Genomic DNA, 12,827 nt, shown 5'->3' with positions numbered 1-12,827 from the left:
ACTGAGCCACCGGCCGCCGGCTATTGAGAGCGCTCAGCTGAACGCTCGCCCGCCGGCATGCTTGGCCGCCGGCAAGTGACAGCGCTCAGCTGAGCAACCGGCTGCCAGCATGCCCGGCCGCCGGCAAGTGACAGCGCTCAGCTGAGCGCTCGCCCGCCGGCATGCCCAGCTGCCGGCAAGTGACAGCTCTCAACTGAGCCACCGGCCGCCGGCTATTGAGAGCAATCAGCTGATCGTTCACAATAGTCTGCTGCCGGTAAAACTGTAAAGAAAGAAGAAAGAAAAAAAAAAAAGCAAAAAAAAAAAAAGCTTTCCATTGTTTTGTACGATCCGTAGCATCCGTTGTGCCACTATATGCAACGCATCCGTTGCATCCGTAACACAACGCAATGCTACGGAAGCCGTCCAACGCAAGTGTGAAACTAGCCTAACCCGGAAACACGATTCTCCCGGTCACTTTAATTAAATAAACTTTGCCAGTTTTATGCTCTTAGTTTAGTTGTAAAAAAAAAAAAAAAAAAGATAATTGAAATTTGTAAAAAATAAACTTATTTTTGTGTGGCCATTCTCCAAAACCTGTAACTTATTTTTTTTTTTCTGTCAATAGAGCTGTGTTTTTTTGTTTTGTTTTTTTTGTGCCCAGAGTTGACTTTCTTATATTGGGTACACATGACATTTTGATTTCTTTTAGTGCATTTTATTTTGGGGAGGTGTGGTGATCCCCAAAAAATTGGCAATTCTTAACATTGCAACTACAGTTTAAACCAATTTCGATTTTCATGGAGCGGTAAGAGGACTCTTTGGAAGTTGACATTTTTATTTTTTTTTCAAGGGGAGGGAATGTTTTTTATGATTTATAGTCCCCTTTGGGGACAAGGTCTGCGTTCGTTGATTGCTCAAATTATATACTGTAGTACCATGGTATTACAATATAGAGAAATTGCAGTTCTCCTACGTGCAAAGGCAATTACATTATTTAAATTGCAGCGATGAGTGCACGGTCCGGCTGGCTGCAGTTACCGGCACATACCGGCTATGAAATGATGGGAAGATGTATCAGATAAGCTTTTGTATAGGTGTTTTATTGATAAAATGTGTTTTTGGGAACTAAAAGGGCTCACTCACACTGGCGCATAACTCGGATGAGTGCTACCTGGATAGCATTACAACCAATGTTATTCTATGGGGTTGTACGGACCACCAATAGATAACTTGCAGCCAGCCGATGTGAAACAAGACTGTGCAGACTTTTCCTCGATGTTGGAGGATTTTTGTCCAAACTGGTTGACCGCTGTGATAAACAATAATGCAATTGTCGTGAGGGGACTGTTAGGGTAGCAGACTCCTATGCTGTCCCTCATGGAAGGGGACCCTAGGCTATCCCTAACCTCAGGGTTACTCCTGATGGTGTAGATACCAGAGTCTCTTTCCTGGCTATGCTCCTGCCCAGTGATACTCTAAAGCTATGTGCGCACGTTGCGTAAATTCATGCAGTTACGCTGCGCTTTGTAGCGCAGCGTAACTGCATGCGTCCTGCGTCCCCTGCACAGTCTATGGAGATTGTGCAGGGGCCGTGCGCACGTGGCGTTTTAGAGCGCTGCGCAAAAAGAAGTGACATGTCACTTCTTCCGTGCGCTTTGCCGGCAGCTCCTGCTCTGTCTATGGCAGGAGCTGCAGGCAGAGCGCACGTTCTCGCCGGCACCATGCGCTTCAGAACGGAGCTTTTCAGCTGCGCTCTGAAGCGCACCTTTTACGGTGCTGGGCTAGTACGCAACGTGCGCACATACCCTAATACTCCCCTCCCACCAGGGAAGGACGGGGCAGGAGTGGGATGGAAAACAGATATAGTCAGTAAAGAAAACTAAAACTCTGACACACTGCACACAGGAAAAGACAATGAATCTCTAACCTAAGGGTTACTCCTGATGGTATAGCTGCCAGAGTCCCTTTCCTGGCTATGCTCCTGCCCAGTGATACTCTAATACTCCCCTCCCACCAGGGAAGGACATGGCAGGAGTAGGATGGAAAACAGATAAAGACAGAAAACAAAACAAAACTCTGACACACTGCACACAGGAAAAGACAATGAATCTCTAACCTCAAGGCTACTCCTGATTGTGTAGATGCCAGAGTTCCTTTCCTGGCCATGCTCCTGACCAGTACTACTCTGATACTCCCGTCCCAGAGGACAGGGCAGTAGTGGGATGGAAAACAGATAAAGACAGACAAGGGAAAACCAAAACTCTGACACACTGCACATATTAAAAGACAATGAGAGACTCAGGAGAAAATCAAGAGCAGGAAGGTAACAACAAAAAGACAACAAGGGTTAACTCCACAACCGCACTCAGCAACACATATAACAACCACCAGATAGTCTGGATCTCAACACCAGACCAGCCGAAACTATAGAATAAAAGAAAGTATCTAGCCAGCATATATAGGAGGTAAGCAGATGTGATTGCCCCCCCCCACAATATCAAAAGAGACAAACAAGCAGACTAGCAGAGATTAACTCTTGCTAGCCTGTCTATGAATTGCCACTCTGCAGGTCGACACCTGAGTCTGCCTGCTTTGATCACAGACACCAGAGAAGTGATTTAGCATAGTGTCAGAATCTGTAGTCTGAACAGGACCCAACGCCGACCAAAACAGTCAACTAAGTTTGTAAAAGCCTCCATGTGACAGCAATGTTACCATGTAGGAACACAAAAATCCAATTAAGGGCCCTTCCCCCAACTTGCTAGCATAAAGGGTGCAATGTTGCAGCGGAGATTTCACCTGAAAGCTTTATACCTCGATGGTCGAAGGCACACACAAAAAAAATTGTTATATTTTCATGCAGAGGAGCGAACAATTTTTATCTACACAGCGGTCAGTATGCCAACCGTATCGCATCAGTAGTTACAAGACCAAATACAGTCTTCTCTGTAAAGAATTGCAACGTATCAAAAAAACAATAAAAAATTGATGCTGTACAGATGTTCCACTTTGATGTGGTCATAAAATCAGCTGCGGAGCTCAGAGACAGATGAGCGTTACTCCCTGTCAGACTGGGATCACGGACAGATTCTCAGGAGTGATGCTGCAGCCAGGAATACGAGGCGACACAAGGCAAATGGTGCAAAACTAAGAATTAGACCTAATTGCAAAAAATATTTTTAGGCCCAATTGCATGCATTTAAGAAAAAAAGAGAAGCCCGAAAAAGTGGACAACTCCCTTAAAATGGCCCAATTTTTTTTCTTAAGTCAGAATGGGTTAGCGGTACGCTTACTAACGATGGAGCTGCTGCAGATACACGAGTGAGCAGGACGGTGCGGACAACGCAGAAAAAGGACGGAAGACGTGTTCACTCCGCGCTGCTGCTGAAGACTTCCCAAGGGAGGATCCGGGCTACGCCTGGGGAGAGAAGTGGTTTTCATTCAATGCATTTAACAGCCATTACAAGCTTCATTTCCAGGAAAGGAACCGCAGTGTAGTCCAGTTGTGTCCTGGAGCTTCCTTTGGAAAGTGTTCAGCAGCGGCGCGGAGTGAACACGTCTTCCGTCCTTTTTCTGCATCGGCATAAGACATCATAGATGCACATATCCATGTCAGGAAGTTATCACTGCAGGAGTAAATAGAGACTAACAGGTGACGGAGGAGCCTCAGACCCGAGCAGTGTTGGGTCTGTAAGTGGAGAATGCCTTCTTTCATTATTTTAACCCATTCTGACAGTTGAACAACTGCAACACGCTGATGTATTGCTGTGATAGTCAGGACCCTTAAAGGGAACCTACACCAGGTTTTTGCTCCCTTATCTGAGAGCATCATAATGTAGAGACAGAGACCCCGATTCCAGCGATGTGTCACTTACTGGGCTTATTTCTGTAGTTTTGATAAATTTACTAATATATCAGTAGTAGATTCACTAGAGGACTAGTCAACCTCCTGCCAGGTAGTCTTCTGTATTCATGAGCTTTGTATAACCCCGCCAGCAGCATTGATTGGTAGCCTTCAGCCTATGCAAAGTGTACACAGGAAGCTGCCAATCAGTGGTGTGGTTGCGGTTGTACAGAGCTCAGCTTTCAGAGAACTGCTACATCTACAGGAGAGAAAACAGTGATTTTATCAAAACAGCAGCAAACTGTCCAGTAAGTAACTGATCACTGGAATTAAGGTCTTTTGGCCTACATTTTGCTGCTCTCAGACGAAGAGCAAAAAACTGGTGACAGATTCCCACGTTTGTTACCGCTCTCCTCCTGTGGGGCTCTGAAATAAGTCGGCAGGTTTATATATATATATATATATATATATATATATATATATATATATTACAGTGGAACCTTGGATTAAGAGAAACTTGGGTTGAGAGCATTTTGCAAGACAAACACAGCTTTGTAATAATTTGTAACTTGGTTTAAGAGCAAAGCTTTGCAATAAGAGCAAATATTCATCGCGCACACTTCCGGTTCCATCCTTTCACCGCGCTCTGACCTGCTCTGGAGGTAAATTTCTGTACATACAGTGCTGGCCAAAAGTATTGGCACCCCTGCAATTCTGTCAGAGAATACTCAGTTTCTTCCTGAAAATGATTGCAATCACAAATTTTTTGGTATTATTAACTTCATTTATTTTGCTTGCAATGAAAAAACACAAAAGAGAATGAAACAAAAATCAAATCATTGATCATTTCACACAAAACGCCAAAAATGGGCCAGACAAAAGTATTGGCACCCTTAGCCTAATACTTGGTTGCACAACCTTTAGCCAAAAATAACTGCGCACAACCGCTTCCGGTTCCATCGATGAGTTTCTTACAATGCTCTTCTGGAATTTTAGACCATTCTTCTTTGGCAAACTGCTCCAGGCCCCTGAGATTTGAAGGTTCCTTCTCCAAACTGCCATTGTGAGATCTCTCCACAGGTGCTCTATGGGGTTCAGGTCTGGACTCATTGCTGGCCACTTTAGTAGTCTCCAGTGCTTTCTATCAAACCATTTTCTAGTGCTTTTTGAAGTGTGTTTTGAGTCATTGTCCTGCTGGAAGACCCATGACCTCTGAGGGAGACCCAGCTTTCTCACACTGGGCCCTACATTATGCTGCAAAATTTGTTGGTAGTCTTCAGACTTCATAATGCCATGCACACGGTCAAGCAGTCCAGTGCCAGAGGCAGCAAAGCAACCCCAAAACATCAAGGAACCTCCGCCATGTTTGACTGTAGGGACCGTGTTCTTTTCTTTGAATGCCTCTTTTTTTTTCCTGTAAACTCTATGTTGATGGCTTTTCCCAAAAAGCTCTACTTTTGTCTCATCTGACCAGAGAACATTCTTACAAAACGTTTTAGGCTTTCTCAGGTAAGTTTGGGCAAACTCCAGCCTGGCTTTTTTATGTCTCGGGGTAAGAAGTGGGGTCTTCCTGGGTATCCTACCATACAGTCCCTTTTCATTCAGATGCTGATGGATAGTACGGGTTGACACTGTTGTACCCTCGGACTGCAGGGCAGCTTGAACTTGTTTGGATGTTAGTCGAGGTTCTTTATCCACCATCCGCACAATCTTCCGTTGAAATCTCTCGTCAATTTTTCTTTTCCTTCCACATCTAGGGAGGTTACCACAGTGCCATGGGCTTTACACTTCCTGATGACACTGCGCACCGTAGACACAGGAACTGTCAGGTCTTTGGAGATGGACTTGTAGCCTTGAGATTGCTCATGCTTCCTCACAATTTGGATTCTCAAGTCCTCAGACAGTTCTTTGGTCTTCTTTCTTTTCTCCATGCTCAATGTGGTGCACACAAGGACACAGGACAGAGGTTGAGTCAACTTTAATCCATGTCACCTGCTGCAAGTGGGATTTATTATTGCCAACCCCTGTTAGGTGCCACAGGTAAGTTACAGGGGCTGTTATTACACAAATTAGAGAAGTATCACATGATTTTCAAACAGTGCCAATACTTTTGTCCACCCCCTTTTTTATGTTTGGTGTGGAATTATATCCAATTTGGCTTTATGACATTTTTTTTTTCTTCATTGAAGACAAATTAAATGAAGATAATAATACCAAAGAATGTGTGATTGCAATAATTTTCAAGAAGAAACTGAGTATTATCTGACAGAATTGCAGGGGTGCCAATACTTTTGGCCAGCACTGTATGTACTGTATACTGTACACAATATACCATTGTACAGTACAGTATATACTATATAACATGTCTATCAATCTGCATTTGTGGATACAGTATTGTACTTTCTTATTGATATCCAGTGCAGCACATTGCTTGTATTGTACCTCTCACACACCAACACTTCTATTGTAAGCTAAAGGGCAGTTAAATTTGCTTTATATGCTTTTACTGTACAGTATTTTGTATTAGTGACTGTAATAATGTTATATGAATACAGTACATTAGTTTGTATTACTGTAATAAGTTTGTGTAAATACAGCAAATATGTTTTGGTTGTGGAACGAATTGTCTGTGTTTCAATTATTTCCTATGGGAAAATTTGCTTTGATATAAGAGTAACTTGGTTTAAGAGCTCACTGCCGGAACCAATTATGCTCGTAATCCGAAGTTCCACTGTAATATATATATATATATATATATATATATATATATATATACATAGATATATATTTGTTTTACTGATTTTTGTTTAGGGAAGAAGGTACAATACAGAAGCTTTGCTGCATATTGTAGAAGGTGATCACATACTCAAGCCCTGCAGGAGGAAAAGAAAAATACTAAAATGAGAAATAGAATTTAGAGGTGACCCCCTTTTCTCCCCCCAAAATAAAATAATTATTTGGTATCACCACATCAGACTTCTAATAGAATTATTTAACCCATCAAGTAGATGCGGAAAAAAAATAAATGAAAAGAAAAAAACACAACATTAATGTTTTTTTGGTCAATGCACCTCCCTCAAATAAACTGGCAGATATCTCCCCCAAAAAATACAATAAAAAAAAAAAAATCAAATAAAATGCTGCATGTTCCCCCAAACCGGTACCAATAAAGGACGGCAGTACTTACTGCAAATTGAGCCAGAGTCCTCCCACGGCTCAATCTACAGGGCAATAAACAGGTTTCAGGTCTCAGAATATAGTGACACAACCCAATTTATTTATATATATATATATATATATCTATATATATATATATATATAGATATATATATATAGATATATATATATAAATATACAGTACAGACCAAAAGTTTGGACACACCTTCTCATTCAAAGAGTTTTCTTCAGGACTGGAGAATTGTAGATTCACATTGAAGGCATCAAAACTCTGAATTATCACATGTGGAATGAAATACTTAACAAAAAAGTGTGAAACAACTGATAATATGTCTTATATTCTAGGTTCTTCAAAGTAGCCACCTTTTGCTTTGATTACTGCTTTGCACACTCTTGGCATTCTCTTGATGAGCTTCAAGACGTAGTCACCGGAAATGGTCTTCCAACAGTCTTGAAGGAGTTCCCAGAGATGCTTAGCACTTGTTGGCCTTTTTGCCTTCACTCTGCGGTCCAGCTCACCCCAAACCATCTCGATTGGGTTCAGGTCTGGTGACTGTGGAGGCCAGGTCATCTGGAGTAGCACCCCATCACTCTCCTTCTTAGTCACATAGCCCTTGCACAGCCTGGAGGTGTGTTTGTGGTCATTGTCCTGTTGAAAAATAAATGATGGTTCAACTAAACGCAAACCGGATGGAATAGCACGCCGCTGCAAGATGCTGTGGTAGCCATGCTGGTTCTGTATGCCTTCAATTTTGAAGAAATCCCCAACAGTGTCACCAGCAAAGCCCCCCCCCCCCACACCATCACTCCTCCTCCTCCATGCTTCACGGTGGGAACCAGGCATGTAAAGTCCATCCGTTCACCTTTTCTACAAAGACACGGTGGTTGGATCCAAAGATCTCAAATTTGGACTCATCAGACCAAAGCACAGATTTCCACTGGTCTAATGTCCATTCCTTGTGTTCTTTAGCCCAAACAAGTCTCTTCTGCTTGTTGCCTGTCCTTAGCAGGGGTTTCCTAGCAGCTATTTTACCATGAAGGCTGCTGCACAAAGTGTGTCCAAACTTTTGGTCTGTACTAATTATATATATATATATATACACACACACACACACACACACACACACACACACACACACACATATACATATATGTATTAGATTTTTTTTGCCAATAAAATAAGACCTCCACATTTATCGCGATCGCACTGATCCGGGGAATCAGGTTTGCAGGTCATTTTTACCACACGATGAACGTTTTATACCCCCCATAAAACAGCGGGGGGGGGGGGATAATTTGCGGTTGTTTTTTTTTAATTTTTACCATATGTAGATATTTTTTCTCCCAAAAGTCGTCGGTGAAGACCATGGTTCCTGGAAATATTTATACACAGGAGGGAAGGGGTTAAACTAGAACATACAATAAATATTGCGCAAGGAAGGGGTTAATGCGCGCCCCCATACACCGGCACCTCGCCCTGACACGATACACCGGCTGCTGGGGTGGGGGGAGCGGCCCCGGCTCCGCTGTCATTGGCTGGAGGCGGCCGGGACGGGAGGATGGAGGGGTCGCGGCGTGTGGCTGCCGTGCTGCCGGCGGGAGGCTGCGGGGAGCGGCTGGGAGGCTGCACGCCTAAGCAGTACTGCCCGCTGCTGGGGAGACCGCTGATCAGCCGCACCCTGGAAGCCTTGGAGAGGTGAGCCGGGAGAGAAATAAATCCACACAGGCCGCAGAGTGCGCGCTCACTACTAGGCCTCAACTAGTTACCACCATAGCAACCAATCAGAGCAGCGCTTATATGTTTCCCTCTTAGCGAGGAAAATATTACACGAAGTCTGATTGGTTGGTATAAGCAACTCCTCCTCTACTAGTAAGTTGTATAAAAACTGGGGCAAGTTGCCCATAGCAACCAATCACATCTTTCCTTTTACTTTAGAAAAATGAAAGCTGACAATCGATTGGATGCTTTAGTTTCAACATAGGATGTTTATTGGTGGAGACATTGCTCATCAGCCAATAAGATTAATGCTTGCATTATTTTTTTCAGTATAGGAAATTAAAGCAATGATATGATTGGTTAGACTATTTTTGTTGACTTTCCATGGAGTTTTAGGTGCGGTGTATGAAGTTTATTTTGAACATATTCAACATCCACATCTCAGATACCAGCGTTGCCCCCATAAAGAGATGGGCTGGGGCTGTCGCATTCTACCCCCTGAACACACTGATCGCATTGTTCTGCTGTTATGTGACTTGTGTTCTGCGTCTTTGTAAATAATGTGATCTGTGAAGAGTAATGCACTGTAATATGTTTTCATGTATATTACATAGCAGAATTACATGCGGTTGTCGGACTGTAGGGTAAGAAGTAGTTAAAGGGTTTTTTTTACATCTTAAATATTCTATCCCAATATATAGTTGATGTAATAATATTAGTAAATACCTCCAATTAGAAATGTAGGATAGTTCTCCTGATTAGCTAATGTCTCTTACCTCATGTGCAGGGCATTGCAGCTTAGGTATCCTTAGTTACCACCATGAGCAACTAACTGTATGATTGGTTGTAACCATGGATACCTAAGCTGCAATGCCCTGCACATGAGGTAAGAGGAGAACTATACTACATTTCTAATTGGAGGAATGTTCTAATATTATTACAAATACAGCTACTACATATTGGGATAGGATCTTGGAGATGGGAATAACCCTTTTTAAGTGGGAGGGGTTAGTTCATAGGGAGAGAGACAGTTTTCTTCTAGAAGTTAGTGAAGGCCCAGTGTGTGACAGGAGTGGACCTCTAGTCTGAAGGCTGCATACAGTGGGTGATCTGTGGCAAGAGAAGGAGACTGGAGCGGTGATGGCGTGATCTTCAAGTGGTGACTGAGACACAGAGCGCAGAACCACATCTAGTCTAGAGACTGACCTTCCTACAAAGTGTCTTCCAGGCAGAGGAGTCCGTAGGACAGAACTCTAGCAGTAGAGCTTCAGGTTTGTACCACCTGAAGGTAATTTGGCCGAGACGGACTGGTGCTTTAGCAAACTTGACTTTCCCGTCGGAGTGTCCCTAAGCATTTGAGAGCTGAAAGCTCTACTCTAGCCCATCTAGCAAAGCCCCTGATCCCCTCTTGTACAAGGAGAACAGATATGGAGCCACGGAAAGTGACTATCACAAATTGGACCGTATAGTTAGGCTGGGTTGTGCTGGGACTCAAAAATGGAAACAGTCCCGTGGGAACTGCAAGTGTGTCTGAATATGCATTGTATGTGTCCCGTATCTCGTGTACATGGTTGATGAAAAGGAACCGATGAGTAATAATATATTTATTCATTTATATAGCACTATTAATTCCACAGCGCTTTACATACATTGGCAACACTGTCCCCATTGGGGCTCACAATCTAGGTTCCCTATCTGTATGTCTTTGGAGTGTGGGAGGAAACTAGAGAACCCGGAGGAAACCCGCGCAAACACAGGGAGAACATACAAACTCCTTGGAGATGGTGTCCTTAGTGGGACTAGAACCCAGGACCCCAGCGCTGCAAGACTGCAGTGCTAACCACTGAGCCACCACAAGACTGCAGTGCTAACCAATGAGCCATTGTGCCGTAAAATCTAGATGTTGAAACTGAACTGGTGGCCTCCGTGTCGGTACGAGTCATGAACTGGTCCTGGGCAGCCAAAGCCATTGGCAAATTCAGCAAGTCCCCAAACCAGCCAGGAGAGTGTCTTCCATGTAGTGTGCCTGGGCGTCAGGAATGAACACCTCGCCCACCTCTAGCGCCCCGATGAACTCTACAGCTTGATTATTCCTCTTCAGCGGTCCCCCTTGTGGACAGCCCCAGTGACATTGCCCCCATTGTAGACAGGGCGCACACTTACGGAGGCTATCGTAGACAGATGTCTGAAGACTTTTTTTTTTTACCATCCCCAGTTTTGTTGCGCATCCCCCTGCTAGATTAAGGGACGTTGCAGCCAAGGGAAGGTTATACGCCCAAAGCTAAGGAAGGACTGTGCCCAATACAGGGTGAATATTGCCCCTAAAGGACTGTGTGTCTGTCTGATGGACAGGAGTGAGATAAAAGGACTATGTCCCAATCCTATGGGGCTGATGGGGGACAATGGACTGCGCCCATGATGTAAAGGGATACCCTTGAATGGGATGGAATATGCCATGTTGTTGGCTTGAGGGTCCTTGCAAAAAATCGGCCAAAGTTAACCCAAGGGACTGGCGCTGGGTTAGGACAGTATTTATGTACTTTTAAAAGAAACCGCATAAACATACAGCACTGAATGTGCCAAGAACAAAGGCAACATCACAAAACAAGGCACTATCAGCATAGATTGTCCTGGAAAAAAGGAAATATTGATTTGACTTTGAGAACATTCAGAAATTCCAAGGCCATAACATCAGTTGTGTAATAAAAAACATAATGTAGAATTCCATGGCCACGCAAATTGCATGAATTATCAAAATCATAAAAAGAAATAAGCAAGAAATAGAAAGACAGAAGAAACATGAAGGACAGCAGGAGGGGGATAGGGAAAGTACCGTAAATGGTATTCAGTACAAGGGTCCTATGATGTCAGATTAAGCTTTCACCCATAAGGGATTGATATTCAACAGAGGGTCTCAATTCCAACTAATAGTTTTTACAAAACTTGGTACTGTCGTAGGCGTTATTGACGGTAGAGGTGAGTTTTTTTTCCATCAATACATCATTTATTTTACAGAACCAGAATGAAATTGGCTAGAAAGGACTTAAAGGTTGTGGTTCCAGGGCCCTAATCAAGTAGGACCGGACTGTGTCAATAATGAGAAAAGAAGACTTCATATTGGGTTAATTTTGTATGTGTGTGGTGTATTGTTTGGTGTATTCCAGGTGTCCAAATGGTTGAGGACGGCCATCATTTAAGGAGGGGGGAGTGTAAGGAGATGGACTTATTGCCCACGATCCCCTTCAAGACACCAGTGTTATTGTAATATGTGTTAATAATGTTGAATTGTATTTTGCTTGACGGTAGGGTAAGAAAGTTTAATGCTGGGATTAACCCACAGTGGGAGGGGCTACAGTGACTGTTTCATGTTAGGAATTGAGATAGGTCCGTCACTATTGCACACTGAGCACTAAGGTCTGGCTTGTGAGCACAGCTGCATGACGTAGGTGTCCCTGAAGTGAGAGGAGACCGAGCTAGAAGATGGCGTGATCCTGAGTAGTGACGAGAAAGAACTGACTGATGTTTAGTGATTGTTTGGGATAGGACGTCTAGCGTTACAGCCCCAAGTTTACAAGTCTGAGAGGTAACTTTCCAGGATGGACCAGAGAATGTGAGATGAAGTGAGTGTCCAGGGCGGGAGTTTCCTGAGGGTATGTGCGCACGTTGCTTTTTACCTGCTTTTTACCTGCTTTTTTGCTGTTTTTTCTTCTGCGCTGTTTAATGCCAAAATGGATGTGTTCTTCTATTCAAGCAAAGTCTATGGGAATTTGGGTTTCTTGTTCACACTATGTTGTTCAAAATGCTGCCTTTTTGTGGCAGAACTTTGGTCAAAAACTCAGCTTTGCAGTGCAAAACCCAAATGGCAAAAACAATTGACATGTTGCTTCTTTGAAAAGCTGAGTTTTTGACCAAAGTTCTGCCACAAAAAGGCAGCATTTTGAACAACATAGTGTGAACAAGAAACCCAAATTCCCATAGACTTTGCTTGAATAGAAGAACACATCCATTGTGGCATTAAACAGCGCAGAAGAAAAAGCAGCAAAAAAGCAGGTAAAAAGCAGGTAAAAAGCAACGTGCGCACATACCCTAAGTGTCAGCAAGCTAGAA

The 12,827-nt window shown here is 43.4% G+C and overlaps 1 protein-coding gene across 1 annotated transcript in view; it reads left to right on the top strand.

Moving 5' to 3' along the window:
- The first annotated feature begins 8,487 nt into the window (after positions 1-8,487).
- CRPPA (CDP-L-ribitol pyrophosphorylase A) overlaps positions 8,488-12,827 on the top strand; it is a 130,007-nt gene continuing 125,667 nt past the window's right edge. Inside the window, exon 1 of the mRNA XM_075316169.1 lies at positions 8,488-8,699. Within this exon, the coding sequence (XP_075172284.1) occupies positions 8,563-8,699 (137 nt within the window). The 5' untranslated portion in view covers positions 8,488-8,562. The remainder of the gene's footprint in view (positions 8,700-12,827) is intronic.

The sequence above is a fragment of the Anomaloglossus baeobatrachus genome, chromosome 6, assembly GCF_048569485.1.
Source record: "Anomaloglossus baeobatrachus isolate aAnoBae1 chromosome 6, aAnoBae1.hap1, whole genome shotgun sequence".
In the NCBI taxonomy this organism is placed as follows: Eukaryota; Metazoa; Chordata; class Amphibia; order Anura; family Aromobatidae; genus Anomaloglossus; species Anomaloglossus baeobatrachus.
Note: the sequence above shows the minus strand (reverse complement) of the source record. Positions and strands in the feature narration are given on the sequence as shown.